The sequence below is a fragment of the Piliocolobus tephrosceles genome, chromosome 16 (assembly GCF_002776525.5).
Source record: "Piliocolobus tephrosceles isolate RC106 chromosome 16, ASM277652v3, whole genome shotgun sequence".
NCBI classification, from domain to species: domain Eukaryota; kingdom Metazoa; phylum Chordata; class Mammalia; order Primates; family Cercopithecidae; genus Piliocolobus; species Piliocolobus tephrosceles.
In genome coordinates this window covers 48,017,376-48,035,012 of record NC_045449.1, presented here as the reverse complement: position 1 = coordinate 48,035,012, position 17,637 = coordinate 48,017,376, and the positions used below count along the sequence as shown (strand labels likewise).

Below are 17,637 nucleotides of genomic sequence, written 5' to 3'. Positions count from 1 at the left end.
CCCACCTTGGCCTCCCAAAGTGCTGGAATTACAGGCGTGAGCCACTGTACCCGGCCACTGGTCTCGAACTCTTGACCTCAAATTATACACCCACCTCTGCCTCCCAAAGTGCTGGGATTACGAGCCTGATCCACCGCACCCAGCCTACAAATTATTGTTGATATTTTTGTTTTAGAGACAGGGTCTTATTATGTTGCTCAGGCTGGGATGCAGTGTCTATTCACAGGCACTGTCATAGCTCACTGCAGCCCCAAACTCCTGGGCTCAAGTAGCCATTCCCTGTCAGCCTCCAGAATAACTGGGACTACAGGCTCACACCAATGTGCCTGGCACGACACATCTTTTTTCTTTTTCCATAAATAAGGAAACAGGAGGACACATCTTTTAATCAGATTTTCCCAAGGCTAAGCAGTTACTTTAGGGGTTCTTTCTGCTTGGGACTCCTGTGGGAGTGGATCCCTCCTAGGCACTGGCCTGGGAAGGGGTTGGAGGCCCACGATGGAAAGAGGCCAACTTCAGTCCTGGGGTGAGGTGAAGAAGTGGGGGAAACCCAAGGCCTTCCAAGAGGTAGGTTCCTACAACTTCATAACCCATCTCTTTCTCCCACCCCCCAAAACAAGCAAAAATAGAACCAGAAAAATAACTCCAGTGAGGCAGCAGCTGACACCTGCATCGACCTGTGAGCGAGTAGCACCATCTCCTGGCCCAGGGTGGAAACCAGCTTCTGCGCTGCAGGCTCTGGAATACCGGGAGGGTCCTATATTGGGTTACCTCATTCTTCTTCCTGCCATTTTTTTTTTTTTTTGGTTGGGGGCGGGGGGACAGGGTCTGGCTCTGTCACCAAGGCTGGAGTGCAGTGGTACAATTTTAGCTCACTGCAGCTTCCACCTGTTGGGTTCAGGTGATCCCCCCACCTCAGCCTCCCGAGTAGCTCGGACTACAGGGGCACACCACCATGCCGGGCTAAATTTTGTATTTTTTGTAGAGATGGGTTTTCGCCATGTTGCCCAGGCTAGTCTCAAACTCCTGGGCTCAAGCAGTTCTCCCATTTGGCCTCCAAAAGTGCTGGGATTACAGGCTTAAGCCACCACACCCAGCTTCTCCTTACTGTCATCTCTCTACTGCATGGAGGGGTTGGGGGTGGGCGGTCTCCAACAATACCCCTCCTCCTCTGGGCCAGGCCTTGGAAGTAGGTGTCCCACACACCAAGCTGGGAGCTTGGCCAAGACACTTCCCTTTCTAGGCCTGGGCTTCCCCACTTCAAAGGGCAAGAGCTAATGGGTAAAACACACGCCGGCCGCTCGTGACAAGGGTGATCCACAAGTCAGTGTCCTCTCATCCCAGGCTCTGATGCATATGATGGGGGGTCCTCAGGACATTTTTTCTTTTTTTTTTTGAGATGGAGTTTCACTCTTATTGCCCAGGCTGGAGTGCAATGGTACGCTCGACTCACTGCAACCTCTGCCTCCCAGTTCAAGTGATTCTCCTGCCTCAGCCTCCCAAGTAGCTGGGATTACAGGTATGTGCCACATCTGGCTAATTTTGTATTTTTAGTAAAGATGGGTTTTCTCCACTTTGGTTAGGCTGGTCTCGAACTCCCGACCTCAGATATCCGCCCACCTCAACCTACCAAAGTGCTGGGATTACAGGCCTGAGCCACTGTGCCCGGCCTCCTGGGGACATTTTTTAAGTGTGCACTTCCCTGCCTTCTGCTACCCACGTGCCCATCCTGCACAGAAAGGGATGAGGACGCCAGAGGCAGAGCTAGGAGGGGTCAGCTGGCCCTGACACCATAGCCAACCTGCCATTCCCACTCAGGTCTTGCCCTTTCTCATCAGCCCATTACATCCCTGAAAGAGGTAGGGGGTTGGACACAGTGGCTCACACCTGTAATCCCAGCACTTTGGGAGGTGGGTGATCACCTGAGGTCAGGAGTTCAGGACCAGCCTGACCAACATGGTGAAATCCCATCTCTACTAAGAAATACAAATGTTAGCCAGGCATGGTGGTCGGTGCCTGTCATCCTGACTACTCAGGAGGCTGGGGCAGGAAGAATTGCTTGAACCCAGGAGCCGGGGATTGCTGACTGCACTCCAGCCTGGGCGACAGGGCAACTCTGTCTCAAGTTTCAACTGTATCTCAATAAAGCTGTTTAGTGACAGCTTAGGTAGTACCAGTAGTCCAAGCTCAGGTCCCATTTGCAACCCCAACTTGTCAGCTGAGAAGCATAAACACATTAAGTACTTCCTTTGGCTTCTGTAAAGACTGATTCCTTAACTGACATCACGACTGCTGGTCCCAACCAACATTCTGAGACCAATTCTTAGGTGTTACTCGTGCTCTGAAGCACAGTATTTGGGAGGCTTGGATAAAAGCCATTCCTTCTCTACCATCCTACTAAAGGTAAAAGACTCGGTGAGCAGGCCAGGTGCCATGGCTTACACCTGCAATCCCAGCACTTTGGGAGGCTGAGGCAGATGCATCACTTGAGGTCAGGAGTTCGAGATCAACCTGGCCAACAGTGAAACCCAGTCTCTACTAAAAATACAAAAATTAGCCGGGCATGGTGGCACATGCCTGTAATCCCAGCTACTCGGGAGGCTGAGGCAGGAGAATCGCTTGAACCTGGGAGGTGGAGTTTGCAGTGAGCCAAGGCCGCACCACTGGACCCAAGCCTGGGCCCCTGAGACTCATCTCAACAACAACAACAACAAAAAACAACAAAAAAACCAACCCTCACTGAGCAGCCGTAAACCTTGCAAGCAGCAGAGAGGAAAGCAGATAAAGGCTTGTTTTATTTTAATGGCTGATCTATGTAATCACAGAGGCCAGTATGTACAGACAAAGGGGGAGCTTTTATTTCTTGGTCTCTTCCTCCTTGGACAAAGTCTTGATGATCTCCTCCTTCTTGGCCTGGAGGCGCTCTTCACGGCGCTTGCGTGCTTCCTTGGTCTTAGACCTGCGGGCCTCAGCCTGGTCACTGGCCAGGGAAGAGAAAAGACGGGTCAGTTTGGGAAGAGATGAGATGCTGGGGAAATAGAAACACATCCCTAGACCTCTCCCTTTGAGCCTAGTCAGCTTCAGGAATGAGTTGGGGGGCCCACCAAGGGCTCCTGCTTCAACTAACCTCTACAGTCCCTGTGAGACAGGAGTGGGTGCCTCTAAGGGAACAGCTATATTCCTATGACAGACTGCGTGCAAGTCAAGACTTAAGCATTGGCACATTTTAAATATCTAAGAACAACTCTCAAAGGTCAAAGAACTTTCCCCTAAGACTCTAAAAAGAAACTTACGCCAGGAGCTTCTTGCGGGCCTTGTCTGCCTTCAGCTTGTGGATGTGTTCCATGAGAATACGCTTGTTTTTGAACACATTTCCCTTCACCTTCAGGTACAGGCTGTGATACCTGCAGGGTACGCAGAGCGAAGAGATGATGGTCGGTAATGGAGCTGTTCCTCCACCCAAAGTCACTAAGCTTGTAGATTCCTTTTCTCCTACTGCTGCACGAATTACTTCCTAAACCATTACTTTTTTTGTGTGCAGCTCCTAGATAGAACTTGCCTGGCAAATAAACTGTTGGGCTATCCTGATGGCATATGGGGAAAAAAAGAAAGACCAGAATAGAAAAACTTTCTTAGAAACGCTCCCTACCCATGGCTGGGCGTAGTAGCTCAGGCCTGTAATCTGAGCACTTTCAGAGGCTGAGATGTGGGTGTGTCACTTGAGGCCAGGAGTTCGAGACCAGTCTGGCCAATGGCAAAACTCCATCTCTACTAAAAATACAAAAATTAGCCAGGTATGGTGGTGCATGCTTGTAATTCCAGGTACTCGAGAGGATGAGGCAGGCGAAGTGCTTGAACCTGGAAAGCAGAGGCTGCAGTGAGCCAAGATCATGCCACTGCATTCCATCCTGAGTGACAGAGCGAGACTCTGTCTCCAAAAAAAGCTCCCTACCCAAGGCCAGCAAGACAGATCTCTGTGGGCTGGGCGCGGTGGCTCACGCCTGTAATCCCAGCACTTTGGGAGGCCAAGGTGGATGGATCACAAGGTCAGGAGATCGAGACCATCCTGGCTAACATAGTGAAACCCCGTCTCTACTAAAAATGAAAAAAAAAAAAAAAAAATTAGCCAGGTATGGTGGCACATGCCTGTAGTCCCAGCTACTCAGGAAGCTGAGGCAGGAGAATAACTTGAACCCAGGAGGTGGAGGCTGCAGTGAGCTGAGATCACGCCACTGCACTCCAACCTGGGTGACAGAGCAAGACTCCATCTCAAACAAAAAACAAAAAACAAACAAAACAAAAACCACTCTGGAAAATGAACTAGCCATCAAAGCAGCAAATGGGTACTGGGCCCAAGACGGTGTACTTACATGTGGCGATCAATCTTCTTAGACTCACGGTATCTTCTGAGCAGCCGGCGCAGAATCCTCATTCTTCTCATCCACGTGACCTTCTCTGGCATTCGGGCATTGGCTGTACCCTTCCGCTTACCTGTGGAGAAGATGAGTTAGGAATGGGCCATTACCCAGGTCCACTGTGTACAGCACACCAAGTTTCAAGTCAGGGTCTTAACTCATCTAATCCTCACAACCTCATTTTAAGTAGCATTACTTTCATCTTCCAGATGATGATTCCCAACTACGTAAGTTCTTTCGTTTATTCAATTTTAAAGGAAGCACAAATATGGCAATAATTCCCCATTTACTTCATACAGAATGTGGGTTTAACAGGCAGTGCACCAAGGTAGCAAGCACGTTGCAAGGAGCTTCCTTCAATCATTCTGACACTAGAAAGCAATTTTAAGAGTTCAGATGGACCACATTCTCAAGGACCCAGCAGAATCCTTGGCATAGTGTAGGTAGGGACTTAGTAAACGTGACCTCCTACCAGGGATACTCTCACTTCCAACACCAGCACCAACTTTCTGATTTGCACACAGGCAGAAAACACATCAAATATCAAGGAGTAAGAAATGGGCTCGAGATGAGACACAGTGCTTAGATCCTGAATATATTTCAGCATAGATGCCAGCACCTATCATTTCTTAGGAGAAGACGACCACACTTACCTATGCCCATGTGCCTGCCCTTGCGGCGGGCCAAGGTATTTTTCCGGCATCGCGCCCGGGAATGGACTGTCACAGGCTTGCGGATGATCAGCCCATCTTTGATCAGCTTTCGGATCTGCTGACCTGGGAAAGCATAATGCACCTGGTCAGTCAACTGGGGCCCAAGCACATCCCAGAATCCAAATAGGCCAGGCCACAGACACTGCTCACATTCTTGGCCCCATGCTCTCAAAAAGGATAGAAACACTGGAACTTGTTTGTTTCTTGCGTTCGAAAATCCAAAAAACCTCTATCTTTTCTTTTTCCTTCACAAACAGAAGTTGTGAGAGATACTCTTTGTCTGAGACAGTCTCCCTATGTTGCCCAGGTCGGTCTTGAATTCTTGGGCTCACAATCCTCCTGCCTTAGCTTCCCAAGTAGCTGGGATTACAGATGCCTGCCACCATGGCTAGCCATTTCTACCTTTTAAATATATTACAGCACACTCAAAATAACAAGCCTGATACAATGACTCCTCCAGTTTATAGATACTCTGAATGTACCTTCCTAGGTTTGTAAAGAGTCAACACAGGCTAGGTATGCTGGCTTATGTTTGTAATCCCAGTACTCTGGGAGGCTAAGGTAGGCAGATCACCTGAGGTCAGGAGTTTGAGATCAGCCTGACCAATATGATGAAACCCCCTCTCTACTAAAGATACAAAAATTAGCTGGGTGTGGTGGCACGTGCCTCAGTCCCAGCTTGGGACTGAGGCAGGAGAATCGCTTGAACCTGGGAGGCAGAGGTTGCAGTGAGCTGAGATCCTACCACTGCACTCCAGTCCGGGTGACAAAGTGAGACTCTGTTTCATAAAAAATAAAATAAAAAATAAAGAGTAAATTAGCTGGGCGTGGTAGTGCACACCTCTAATCCCAGCTACTCAGGAGGCTGAGGCGGGAGAATCACTTGAGCCTGGGAGCAGGGGTTGCAACGATAAGATGGCACCACTACACTCCAGCCTGGGCAACAGAACCAGACTGTCTCCAAAAAAAAAAAAAAAAAAGTCAACACAACTGTGTTATCGTTCATATGACGCAGGACAAAAGAAGGAAGTAGGGTGAAGAGACAGATCCCAGGTACTCACGGGAGTTGGCATTGGCGATTTCATTGGTCTCATTGGGGTCTAACCAGACCTTCTTCTTGCCACAGCGGAGGACACTAGAGGCGAGCCTCTTCTGAAGCCTGAGCATACTAGACACACAGAAAACATGATTAGACACTGAAAGCCACTCCTGGGCAAGAATGAACGTCCCCATCAAGACCTGCCCTCTGCGACCCACACGACAGCCGCGAAATAAGACTCTTCCCTAAATCATCTTTAAGGCTCTGGGCTGTGCAGCTGGTCCCCTTGGGTTTAGACTTCAAAATCCACTCTATGCCTTCACCTCTTGGAGCCTCACGTTCGCGTTTCTTCTCTGGAAAGTCAAGTCAAGGACTTACTGGAATGAATAGGGGGCTTATGCCATTTCAAACTCAGCGTTTGAAAAATATTCGGGGCGAATAGACCTGATTTCTAGTCTAGCAATGCAGGCAAGTTAATGTTTTCTGGGCTCATTTTCCCGTTTTATCACAGCCACAAGCCTCATTCGGCCATTTGTAGAGATTTCCTTTATGAATGGCCAAAGGAGTGGGAGGCGTCAGGAGTTAGAGATGACCTCTCTGAGCAGTCGGAGGCCTGGGGCCTACACTAGACTTGCCCTACATCACGCGAAAGCACAGATCTGCTCCGCTCCGGGCGTGCCAAGCAAGAAAGGGTCCAAGGCTCGGTCCCGTTTGCTACGTTTGCTTTGTTCGCGTGGGTCGCCCGGACACGTGCGGCGCGCCGCCAGCCGAGGCAGCCTTTTCCGGGTCTCAGCTGCTGCGACGCTCCCCGCCCCCCCCACCCCGGAGGCCCGGGACGAGAGTGCTCCGGCCTACCCCAAACCCCGAGACCGGCCGCTTTAGGGCGGCTTCCATTTCATCTCCCCCAACCCTGGCTGCGGTCCCAAGCCCAACAGTTCCCCGCCGAAAACCGTCAGCGCCTGCTGCAGACCAGCGCGCCCTCACCTCATGGCTGCGGCCGCAGCAGCGAAAAGAAAGAGCTCGTTCCGGACCGGCTCCTCCCATTATCTGAGAAGGGGAGAGCCCAAACCCCTCTCCAATTTCGTCCGTATTCCCGTCCGGTTCTTTCATCTTCCGCCACACCAAACTCACTCATAGCCTCCGTATAGGCCTGAAATGATAAAAGCCTAATATCGGAAATCGGTTTTAAACTTAAAAACATAGAAAATGTATCCCTTTCGTAGGGAAAGTGGTATAGTCCCACTTCCTACTAGACATGCGCAGCAAGGGTACGCGATCACGTGGTTATTTTAACCGGAAATCAGCTGGATTGCGCAGGCGGAGTGAGAGAGGTTTTGCTAGAGTGGCTTGGTGTTTGCAGGCGTTCGGGCGGTTGTGGGTGGATGTTTTATTAGCTGAGAAAAAAAGTCAGTTGAAGAAGCAAGAGAGAATGACAACAGGTATCAGACAAAGGCGACCTCTTATTCACTCTCTTAGTAGATTGAAAACCCCTAGAGTGCAGAATAGATCACTAAAAGATGTTAGTGTTTTTACGCCGCTGCGGGTCTTTAATTTCTTGGTGCCTCAATTTCCTCCTCTGTAAAGTGGACCTAATCCCAATGTTTCTATCATCAGTTGTGGAAATTACGTGAGATAACGTTAGCAATTAGCAAAGGAAGGCATTAAGACAGCAAGCTCGGCCGGGCGCGGTGGCTCAAGCCTGTAATCCCAGCACTTTGGGAGGCCGAGACGATCCCGGCTAACACGGTGAAACCCCGTCTCCACTAAAAAATATAAAACCTAGCCGGGCGAGGTGGCGGGCGCCTGTAGTCCCAGCTACTCGGGAGGCTGAGGCAGGAGAATGGCGTAAACCTGGGAGGCGGAGCTTGCAGTGAGCTGAGATCCAGCCATTGCACTCCAGCCTGGGCCACAGAGCGAGACTCCGTCTCAAAAAAAAAAAAAAAAAAAAAAAAAGACAGCAAGCTCTGGGAGGGCGAGAACTAGGGTCATAGGCTTGTTTGGCTCACAATACTGCACTGGCTGAATGAATGAATGATTGCAGAAAGTAAAAATAAAACAAACAAAAAAAAAATTGGGCGAGGCTCGATGGCTCACGCCTGTAATCCCAGCACTTTGGGAGGCCAAAGCGGGTGGATCACTTGAGGTCAGGAGTTCGAGACCAGCCTGGCCAACATGGCGAAACCCTGTCTCCACTAAAGATACAAAAATTAGCCGGGCGTAGCGGCGCATGCTTGTTCCAGCTACTGGGGAGGCTGAGGCAGGAGAATCGCTTGAACCCAGGAGGCGGAGGTTGCAGTGAGCCGAGATTGTGTGACTGCACTCCAGCCTGGGCAACAGAGTGAGACTCTGTCTCAAAAAAAAAAAAAAAAAAAAAAAATCTTCTGATCTGGAACACCCAATGCAAAAATCCAAGGAGAGCATTCTGGGGTTTAAGAAGTCTACCTCTGAATTGAGGCTCCAACTCATCATTGGTTCCCGCTGATCACCCTACCGTTTCATCTCAACTTTACTGGCTGAGAAAGTAGAAGAAAGAGAAAGGGAAGCAACATTTATGCTACTTCCTCACAACGATGCAATTAGCGTTGCCCTCATTTTACAGCTGAGGTAACAGATTGAGAACGCAGGTATTTCTGATTGCAAAGCCCATGCTTTTGCGGTTATGCCAGGCTTTCTCGTCTCCAAGGGGCAGGTGGAAGCCCTGCTCAGGATTGGAGCTCTCCTGGAACGTTTCTAATGGGCTTTATCTTCACTCACTGCTCCTCCTTCCCCAAGGTGTTGTGATCAGAGGAATGACAGACTGGCCATTCACTTGTTATCAGAGGTGAGGAGGAGGAGTCCCATAGTCTCCTCTCCTGCAGAACACAGCAAGCTGGTGGCCTTATTTTAAGGTCACTTGACCTGGAAAGGGTCTTCTCCACCTCTCTTTTCTGTGGAGCAGGAGCAGGGGTGGAGTAGGGAGGGAATGGGTCCTCCTGTCATGGCTGACCCCTTCATTGAAACTTACAGCTTCTCCAAACACCCTAGCAATTCATTTAATTCCCTCATCCTCCCAATAATCCCAGGTGACACAGACTCCACAGTACCAGCAACCACATTTTATAGGAGAGGAGAAAACTGGTGCTTAGAGAGGTGATTTGTCCAGGGCTATACAACCAGAAACAGCCTGAGCCAAATTGGCACCAAGGTCTATTGCCCAGAATGTCCTATTCCTCCTCTCTCCACCTGTCATGATGGGTGGAGTCCAGACCTTGGATGTGTGTCCCTAAATCAGGGGTAAATGTGGAGCAATTCTAGGTCAAAGGTCATGAGATCTGATTTTACCAGCCTCTTCTTTCTCGGCTCCATATTGCTTCCTCTTTTCTCATCCAACAGCAGGGACTTCGCCCAGCCCCATTCATGGCCTTTTGGAAGAGCGGGTCAGGTGTCGGGGGGTGTATCCTAGTGACCGATTAGGGCAGAAGTCCTGGACCCCTGGGATTTCTTTTGCTGTCGCTGTTGGAGACCCTCCCCATCTCAGCCTCAGCCTCCCACCGGCAGCCCCAGAGCCATGTTGGAGGGGAAGAGGCTTTTCTGTTTGGTTTGAGGCAGCCTGGGCCCCGCACTCGGTAGAAAGGAGTTAAAGCCAGGTCCCAGGATCACCGGGACCGGGAAGTTCCGGTGGCCCAAACAGGAGTGGGTTGGGGGGACCCGCAGGAAGATAGGTTTGAGACAAAAGGGGGGCGGTGCTAGCCATGCCAATCCGCGCTTCATCCCCATCGGCGCTCGGCATCCACTGGTAGACCGCCCCCCCCACCCCTCCCCCAAGTATCCACGCCTAGTTTCTCCCTTCCCGCCCCGCGGGCCGCCTGCACCCCACGGCCAGTCAGAGGCCCACCTGCGGCCCTCTAGAGCCCAGAGGCGATTGCCTCCCAGCTTGCCGCACGCCCATTGTGTGCGCCGAGCCGGAGGAGGGATTGGGAGGGGCGGGGCCGGGGCGGGCGGAGGGAGGGAGCGAGGGAGGGGCGCGGGGAGATGCTGAGCCTGCTGGGGAGGCGGCGGCGGCAGTGGAGAGAGCGGGAGGAGCGAGGGAAGGCAGGAAGGAGGTAGCCTAAGGCCGAGCTGGGTGACTGGACCGGGTGCTGGCTGCGCCGCGCTGCTCTCGGCTCCCACGGCCTCTCCCATGCGCTGAGGGCGCCCGGCTGGGCCGGGCCGGCGGCGGGAGGGGAGGCTCCTCTCCATGGTCCAGAAGACCGGCATGTCCCGGGGCCCTTACCCACCCTCCCAGGAGATCCCCATGGAGGTCTTCGACCCCAGCCCGCAGGTGAGGCGTGGTGGCCCGGCCCGAGAGGAGGGGGCCGCTTCCACGGACAGTGTTGAGGTCGGCTCGAGAGGCGCGGGAGAGGAAGGGGTTATATGCCGGGCGCGAAGGGGAGAGGGATGCCTGCGCGTCCCCGATCCTTGCAGGTTGTGCTTGATGGGCTCTGGGCCTGGGGCTGGGTGGCGATGCTGCGGAGCGGGGAGGGGGCGGGTGGGCTGCCTGTCACCCTCGCCTCCTTGTCTCCCCCGCGTCAAGGTTCCTGCCACTTGGGCAGCAGCTGAGCGTAGGGGTGCTGGTGGTGGTGGGATCTGGGCCTTGAGAAGGGGAGGTTGAAGGAGGCTAGAAAGCGAGCCAGGCAAGGGGGGCGACGCAGAGCACGCTCGGGGGTGCCAGGCGGGTGTGGGTGGAGCGGGGGTGGCACGAGGAGGTGGCCGAGGCGATGGTCAGAGGGCGGTGCCAAATGCAAACAGGCCTTCAAAGCCGTAGACACTGGTTCTTGAGGGTGGAGAAAGGGGCAACTCCGGGCGAGGTCCCCTCCCAGCCACCTGGGCTCCATCTCCATGTTGGACCTGCTCCCTTCCCCCCACACCCACGTTGACTTACCCCACCCCCACCCCCGCCCCGAAAACGCCTCCAAAGTTTGGAAAGTTGGATGGATGCCAACTCACTGCCCGGGAAGGGGAAGAGCTGTTTTACCTGGGGGAGGGGTCTACTTCTCCATCCCCACCCGCACACTTTTCTTACGCCCCTGGTAACCCCTAGGAAGTGGCAGTCTTGGGCGCGGTGGGTTCCCATGGGGTGACCAGCAGGCTCTGGGATGGTCGCGCCAGGGGATTTCTTTGGGACTGTCCTTCTCCAAGGATAGCATTAACTCTTCTGTTACTGTGGCCACCAGCTGTAACCACCATGATAATGTGACTGATGGGTATGTAGAGGGGTCAAGTCAGACCTAAAAATACCTTCCTCCACCCCAGGCCCCTTTGAGCCTGGGAGGCAGCTGACTGGGGCCTTCCTTTCAGCTGTCCCCTGTCCCTCTGAGTGCCACTCCCTTTGCCCAGCCTGACAGTGTGGGGGGAGGGTGGTGTCTGGGATTCACTGGGGAATCCTCTTAGGTTTGTAGGGAGCATCAGAACTAGAGTTGGGGTATAGGTCTGGTTTCAGAGAAGGGCGGGGAGAGGAGGATCTTGGAAAGGTTCCTAGGTGCCCTCCTCTCCCATTTTCCATCCTTTTTCTTGTACCCTGATCCCAGCAGCCAAAGCCCCCAGTCTGGTCATGGCCCCTCCAGGTTCTTTGGCCAAAGAAGGTCTAGGATGGAGACTGAGAGCAGGGACTTGGAAGTCTGAGTCCTCACTCACTCTCCCCATTCTGGACTGGGCTGAGGCCAAGTGTGTGTGCGCCTACGAGATGGGGAGGGCCAGAAGGAGCTCTTCTTACAGGAGGCCTGGAAATACCTGACGCCCTTAACCTGAACCTGTTGCTTCCTGAATGGTCAGGCTGAGCCAGGAGCTGGGTCTGTGAGACTGAGCCAGTCTACCTGCTAGGGATCTGTGGGGCTGTGTCCTAGGCTCATGTGGGGCGGGGCCAAGGGACATTTAGATTGATGTAGCCTGATGGGTACTATGCACATGGGGCTTTGGCAGTGGCAGCTGGGGGCCACAGGTAGAAGCTTCATCCCTCTTGCCTCCTTGAGGAGGGTTGTAGTTACTGTGATTGTGAGAGAGGGAGCTGAGAAAAAGTCCTGTCTGGGCAAGGGATGAGAGTGGGGAGCAAAATCTGCCCCTATGGTGCCAGGGATCGAGCTGGATGTTTACTCTCCAAATACAGTTCCATGCCCCTACTCCCTCCCCAGAAATCTGGCTCTGAGTCTCCAAGAGAGCTGTCATCCCCTTCCTACTCTGTGAATAGCAAAGGAAGAGTTGGGCACAGGGGAGAAGCCAGGCTGGGCCCTGGGTTGGCAGTTCCTCCTCTCTGGGGGCCACCAACACAAACAGCCCTGCTCTGCTCCTGCGGAGGGGGAGTGGGGGGGACTTTCCCGCTCTCTCCCCCCACACACCCAGCACTGCCGGCTGCCTCTCCCTTCCTCGGAGGCCTCTGCAGCCTGCCCAGCATCTTAATTAGCTCTGCTGCCTAATGAGCCTCCAGCTTCTCTGTGCCTCCCCCATTCCCAGCCTCTCTAGCTTGGTTTGGCGGTTTCCATGTAGGCCTCTGGGGCTCTCTTGCATTGGTCCCCACTCCTGGCTGTGCTCTGGGTCCTCTGTATGAGGATGGGAGACCCTCCCTCCCCTTGGGCCGTACCACCTCAGGAGGAAGGTGCAGGGGGTTGGGGGTAGGGCTCTTCGGATCTGGGAATGCTGTTCCCAAGCTTGGCTGTAGCTCTGGGGCTGGCAAGATGAGGGTTGGGAAAGGGCCCTTCTGATTCTGCTCTTGTTCCTTTCCTGGCCTCTCCAGGGCAAATACAGCAAGAGGAAAGGGCGATTCAAACGGTCGGATGGGAGCACGTCCTCAGATACCACATCCAACAGCTTTGTCCGCCAGGTAATGGGGAGGCTGGGCAGAGAGGAGGGAGGTGGCTGGTTGGTAGAGACCAGCATTGGTGAGCCAGGTCTGCGGTATTCTCCAGGCACCCTTCCCTGTGCCATTTGTCACCTTCCTGGAGCCACCCCATCACCCTGACACCCCATGACCTCTCCTGGATGTGCTGTCAGCTGCACCCACTCACTCAGCCCCCGCCCCTGCCCGGCCCCTCCCCCAGCACCAGGCACCCTCCCCTGCTGCCTGCTGGCCTGCGTCATCTCATTCAGGGACAGCCTGGCCTGCCTCCCTCTAGCTTGCTTCGGGCTGTCACCCACTCCCCCTGCCGGCTGTCTGCTTCCATGTCCTCCCCCAGAATCTGTGACAGGGTAGGGTGGAGGCAGGTCCTAGGAAAAGCAGAGCGAGGATGTTTGGGTCCCTGTAGTCCCGGTGAGGTCCTGGTCAGGGAAACACGCTCCTCACCTCAAGACATGACTATCGAAGAAGCACAGAGAAGGGGTGATGGTGACAGGGATGGGGGTGGTTGAGGCATGAGGCTGTTGATTTTATAATAGAGAAGACGGTAGCCCAGCACCACTGCCTGAAAGGGTGTAACTGAGAATAGCTTTCTGGGGTCTCCTGTGCTCGGTCAGTAAGCGGCTGCTCTCATCTCTGTGTCAATCCTGGGCCGTCTTAGGCTCAGGGTGAGGCACTGAGAGACGCATGTGGTTGCTATGACTACTTAGCATCTCACCAAAGCCTGGTACCCAAAAAAGGCGAGAGGGGCTTGGAATTAGACAAGGAAAAGGCGTGCATTGAAGAGGAAATGCGCAGGGCATTCGAGGGCAGAAGACAGCACAGAGGAGGGGTCCTCTGGAGATGAGCCCCCTCCCTTCCACCTTGGGCCGGGAGCGAGAGTGATGCCAGGCGGATCCACCACTAATTAGAGTGAGGCCCTTCTTTCTGATTCTTCTGTCTCTACAGCACTTGGCACATGTGAGCCTCAGTCTGACTTGGGAGCTTCGGGAAGGGGAGGCTTCATTCTAGTCTTTTCTAAGTATAGGAACAGACAGGAAGTCCTTTCTTCAATCACTCCCTCATCCCTCCTGTTGCAGGACTTGGCCAGGGCTAGGAAGAATGACGCTGTGCTTTTATTGCCCCTCTTGGCAGAAAAGGACCTTGGCTCCTTCAGTGTTTGCCAAGCCAGGGAGTCAGACCCCAGCCTCCAATTCTTCCTCCTTTTAGCTCCCCAGCTCTGATCCCCGGTAGGTGGTGGGGAGTGGTGGGGGAGCAGTCCTTGCCACATCTCTGAGCTAAATATACCCTAGCAGTTTGCACATGTAGCAACTCTGCTTGTAACCTGAGCCCCCGAGGGAACGGGCAGTTTGGGCCACCCCCTAGGCCAGCAGGGCCAGGCACTGAGGGCGCCGGGATGGAGGCGCCCAGCCGGACCCTGATGGTGGTGAGCTGGGGATGGAGTGGGGTGGCGGTGGGTAGAACAGCCTCTCAGGAAAGCTGGCGGAGGGCAGCCTTTCCTCCAGCCTGTCTCCATGCCTCCTCACTGTTTCCTGTCTTCTGCCATTTCTGATGTGTGCGTGTGTATGCGCATGCGTGTGTCTGTATATGTGTATGTGTGCATGTGCCTACGTGTGCGTCCACGTGCACCTGTGTGTCTGCATATGTGTGTGTGTGTCTGCCCGCACATGTGCGTCTGCATATGTGTGTGTCTGTGTGCATGTAACTGTGTGTGTGTTGGGGTCGGTGAGTGTGCGCACGCGTGTGCCTGCGTGTGTGTTGGAGTTGGTGAGTGTGTGTGCATGCGCGTGCCCGCGTGTGTGTTGGGGTCGATGAGTGCCTCTCTGCTAGTCTGTGTCCCTGTTTCCCTGGCTCTTTGACTCTGTGTGCTCCCATCAGGGTGGAGAGTGGGAGCTACGCTGGTTTTCTCTCCCTCCTTCATGCCTCTCACCCCACCCCAACCCTTCCCCTGTGGGTCTCCCATTTTCATGATTTGGCTGGGAAAGAGATGGACAGCTGCACCAGCTAATGACCTGGGGCCCCTGGGGAGAGGTGGGACTTTGTCTTCTGTCTTTCCCAGGTCCCCTCCATGCCAAACTCATGGACATTCCTGGCCAAGTGACCCTTTTATACCCTCAGGAAAGAACCCCTATATGTCTGCAGTCCTCTGCTTTTGCCACATAACCTCCTATGCCTTGTCCAACACCACCCCACATAGTCACACGAATCCACACTTCCTTACTCCTGCCCTCACATGTCCCCCACCCTCAGGGTCATAGATGTCTGGGAGCCCCCCGCCAATACACTCGCATGTGGCTCTACGCATGCGGTCATATGTAGCCAACTATAGAGCACACCCTCCTCCACACACTTGTACTTGCATATCCACGCACACATGTGAATAAGCACATGCATTCCCACTACCAGGTCTGTATGGGCGACATGTGTCTTACACATAGGTGTGCATCCCTAAAGGAGTCCCTGTGCTCTGGGCTGGTCACCGTGGTCAAAGCTAGCTGCCTGGCACCCAGCAGCCCTCATCTCAGGGAAAGCCCTGTCCCATATCCTGCTCTTAACTTGCCTCTTCGGTCTGCACCAGCCTGGAAATCTTGGGTTCTCTTGTGTCCTAGGAGAGCCTGAGGATTGGGGCTCTAAGTAGTGAAGTTTGATTCTTGCAGTACCAGCTAAAGGAGCAGGGGAGGTAGGAGTCTATCTCCCTCTACCCTTGAACAGAAGCTGGCAAAATCTGTGGTGGCCCCATCCTGTGGAGCAGGCCATCCGCAGCTGATAGTGCAGAGAGCTCAGGCCGAAGCTGGTGGCTGCAGTCCCTGGAATGGATGCCACTGGACCTCGGCTGAGTCTATCTCAGCGGGTGCTGGGGGCAGGGGAGGGAAGGAGCAGTGGGAGTAGAGACTCGTCCCTGGCATTCCTCCCTTGCCTTGTGCCCCTATCAGGTTCCCACCCCTCCCTGGGCCCCAAGCAGCTGTCCTTGGGCCTGCCTTCATCTCCTGCTTGCTGCTGTCACCCTCACTAGGGCCACACTTTCCCCAGGGGCCTGAGAAATCTCAGCTCCTCGTCCCTTCCACCTAATACCACCTTCTCTTAGCCCTTGTGGCATCATGCTGGGCTGGCTGGGGTTTGAAGCATCCATGATGGGTGGCACCTCCATGCCTTCCCAGGCCCAGGAGCTGGGAGAGGCAGCAATGGCCCTGATCTGGCTCCCTGTATTTTCAGGGCTCAGCGGAGTCCTACACTAGCCGTCCATCGGACTCTGATGTATCTCTGGAGGAGGACCGGGAAGCCTTAAGGAAGGAAGCAGAGCGCCAGGCATTAGCGCAGCTCGAGAAGGCCAAGGTGAGAAAGATGTGGGAAGGGGCTGTGCTGGCATGATTTCCCTGGGCCGTAGAGAGAGCCCGGGCAGACCCAGGGCCAAGTCTTGACCCAGCCACTTCCTGGTACCCCTGAACCTTGCGCCTCTGTCCTTCACCTGCACAATGTGGGCTATAATACCTGCCTGCTTATACAGTATAATAAGTATAATAAGTGCCTGTTATTATACTGTTTCCACACACAATAAGAGCTTGAGAAGTGCTAAAAATTTCTTTTTTTTTTTTGAGATGCAGTCTTGCTCTGTCACCCAGGCTGGAATGCAGTGGCGTGATCTCAGCTCACTGCAACCTCCGCCTCCCGAGTTCAAGTGATTCTCCTGTCTCAGCCTCCCGAATAGCTGGGATTACAGAGTGCACCACCATGCCCGGCTAATTTTTGTATTTTTAGTAGAAACGCGGTTTTATCATGTTGGCCAGGCTATTCTCAAACTCCTGACCTCAAGTGATCTGCCTGCCTCAGCCTCCCAAAGTGCTGGGATTACAGGCGTGAGCTACTGCGCCGGGACAGTGCTAAAATCTCCACGTCTTCCTGGAATCAAACTTCCTCTGGGCTGGAATCCTGGTCCTGACTCTTTTTTTTTTTTTTCCTTTTTGTGAGACGGAGTTTCGCTTTTGTTGCCCAGGCTAGAGTGCAATGGCACGATCTCGACACACTGCAACCTCCCTTTCCCGGGTTCAAGCAATTCTCCTGCCTCAGCCTCCCGAGTAGCTGGGATTACAGTCATGCTCCACCATGCCCGGCTAATTTTGTATTTTTAGTAGAGATGGGGTTACTCCATGTTGGTCAGGCTGGTCTTGAACTCCCGATCTCAGGTGATCAGCCAGCCTCAGTCTTCCAAAGTGCTGCGATTACAGGCTCTGGTCCTGACTCTTAATAGCTGTGTGATCTTAGGAAATTCACATTAAAAGGAAGATGATAATACCACTTAACTTCAGAGGATTTTTTATTTTTGTGATGAATATAAATGAGAGAATATGTGTGAAGCATGTACCTGGAACACTAAATGGTCATTGCTGTCATTATTGTTTTTTTTTTTAATTTAATTTTAGCCAGGCACGGTGGCTCAAGCCTATAATTCCAGCACTTTGGGAGGCCGAGACGGGCGGATCACAAGGTCAGGAGATCGAGACCATCCTGGCTAAACCGGTGAAACCCCGTCTCTACTAAAAAATACCAAAAAAAAAAAAAAACTAGCTGGGTGAGGTGGCGGGCGCCTATAGTCCCAGCTACTCGGGAGGCTGAGACAGGAGAATGGCA

At 53.4% G+C, this 17,637-nt stretch overlaps 2 protein-coding genes across 3 annotated transcripts in view; one reads left to right on the top strand and one right to left on the bottom strand.

The window, feature by feature from the left end:
• Positions 1 to 2,777: 2,777 nt before the first annotated feature.
• RPL19 (ribosomal protein L19) lies at positions 2,778 to 7,252 on the bottom strand. Its single transcript, XM_023204281.2, has 6 exons — positions 7,152 to 7,252; positions 6,190 to 6,296; positions 5,069 to 5,191; positions 4,371 to 4,491; positions 3,294 to 3,404; positions 2,778 to 2,980 (listed from the first exon to the last, which is right to left on the bottom strand). The coding sequence occupies exons 1-6, from the start codon at positions 7,154 to 7,156 to the stop codon at positions 2,857 to 2,859; spliced, it is 591 nt and encodes a 196-aa protein (XP_023060049.1). The 5' UTR covers positions 7,157 to 7,252; the 3' UTR covers positions 2,778 to 2,856.
• A 2,923-nt stretch (positions 7,253 to 10,175) lies between these two features.
• CACNB1 (calcium voltage-gated channel auxiliary subunit beta 1) overlaps positions 10,176 to 17,637 on the top strand; it is a 28,620-nt gene continuing 21,158 nt past the window's right edge. For both annotated transcript variants that reach the window (XM_023204279.1, XM_023204280.1), the window contains exons 1-3: positions 10,176 to 10,467; positions 12,913 to 12,999; positions 16,225 to 16,344. In XM_023204279.1, coding sequence (XP_023060047.1) covers positions 10,384 to 10,467; positions 12,913 to 12,999; positions 16,225 to 16,344 — 291 coding nt within the window. In that variant the 5' untranslated portion in view covers positions 10,176 to 10,383. The remainder of the gene's footprint in view (positions 10,468 to 12,912; positions 13,000 to 16,224; positions 16,345 to 17,637) is intronic.

Coding starts and splice junctions, on each gene's coding strand:
- RPL19 (XM_023204281.2), bottom strand. Junction 5,192..6,189: donor AATCGCCAATGCCAACTCCC/GTGAGTACCTGG, acceptor ATGCTTTCCCAG/GTCAGCAGATCCGAAAGCTG. Junction 3,405..4,370: donor AAGAAGATTGATCGCCACAT/GTAAGTACACCG, acceptor CGTACCCTGCAG/GTATCACAGCCTGTACCTGA.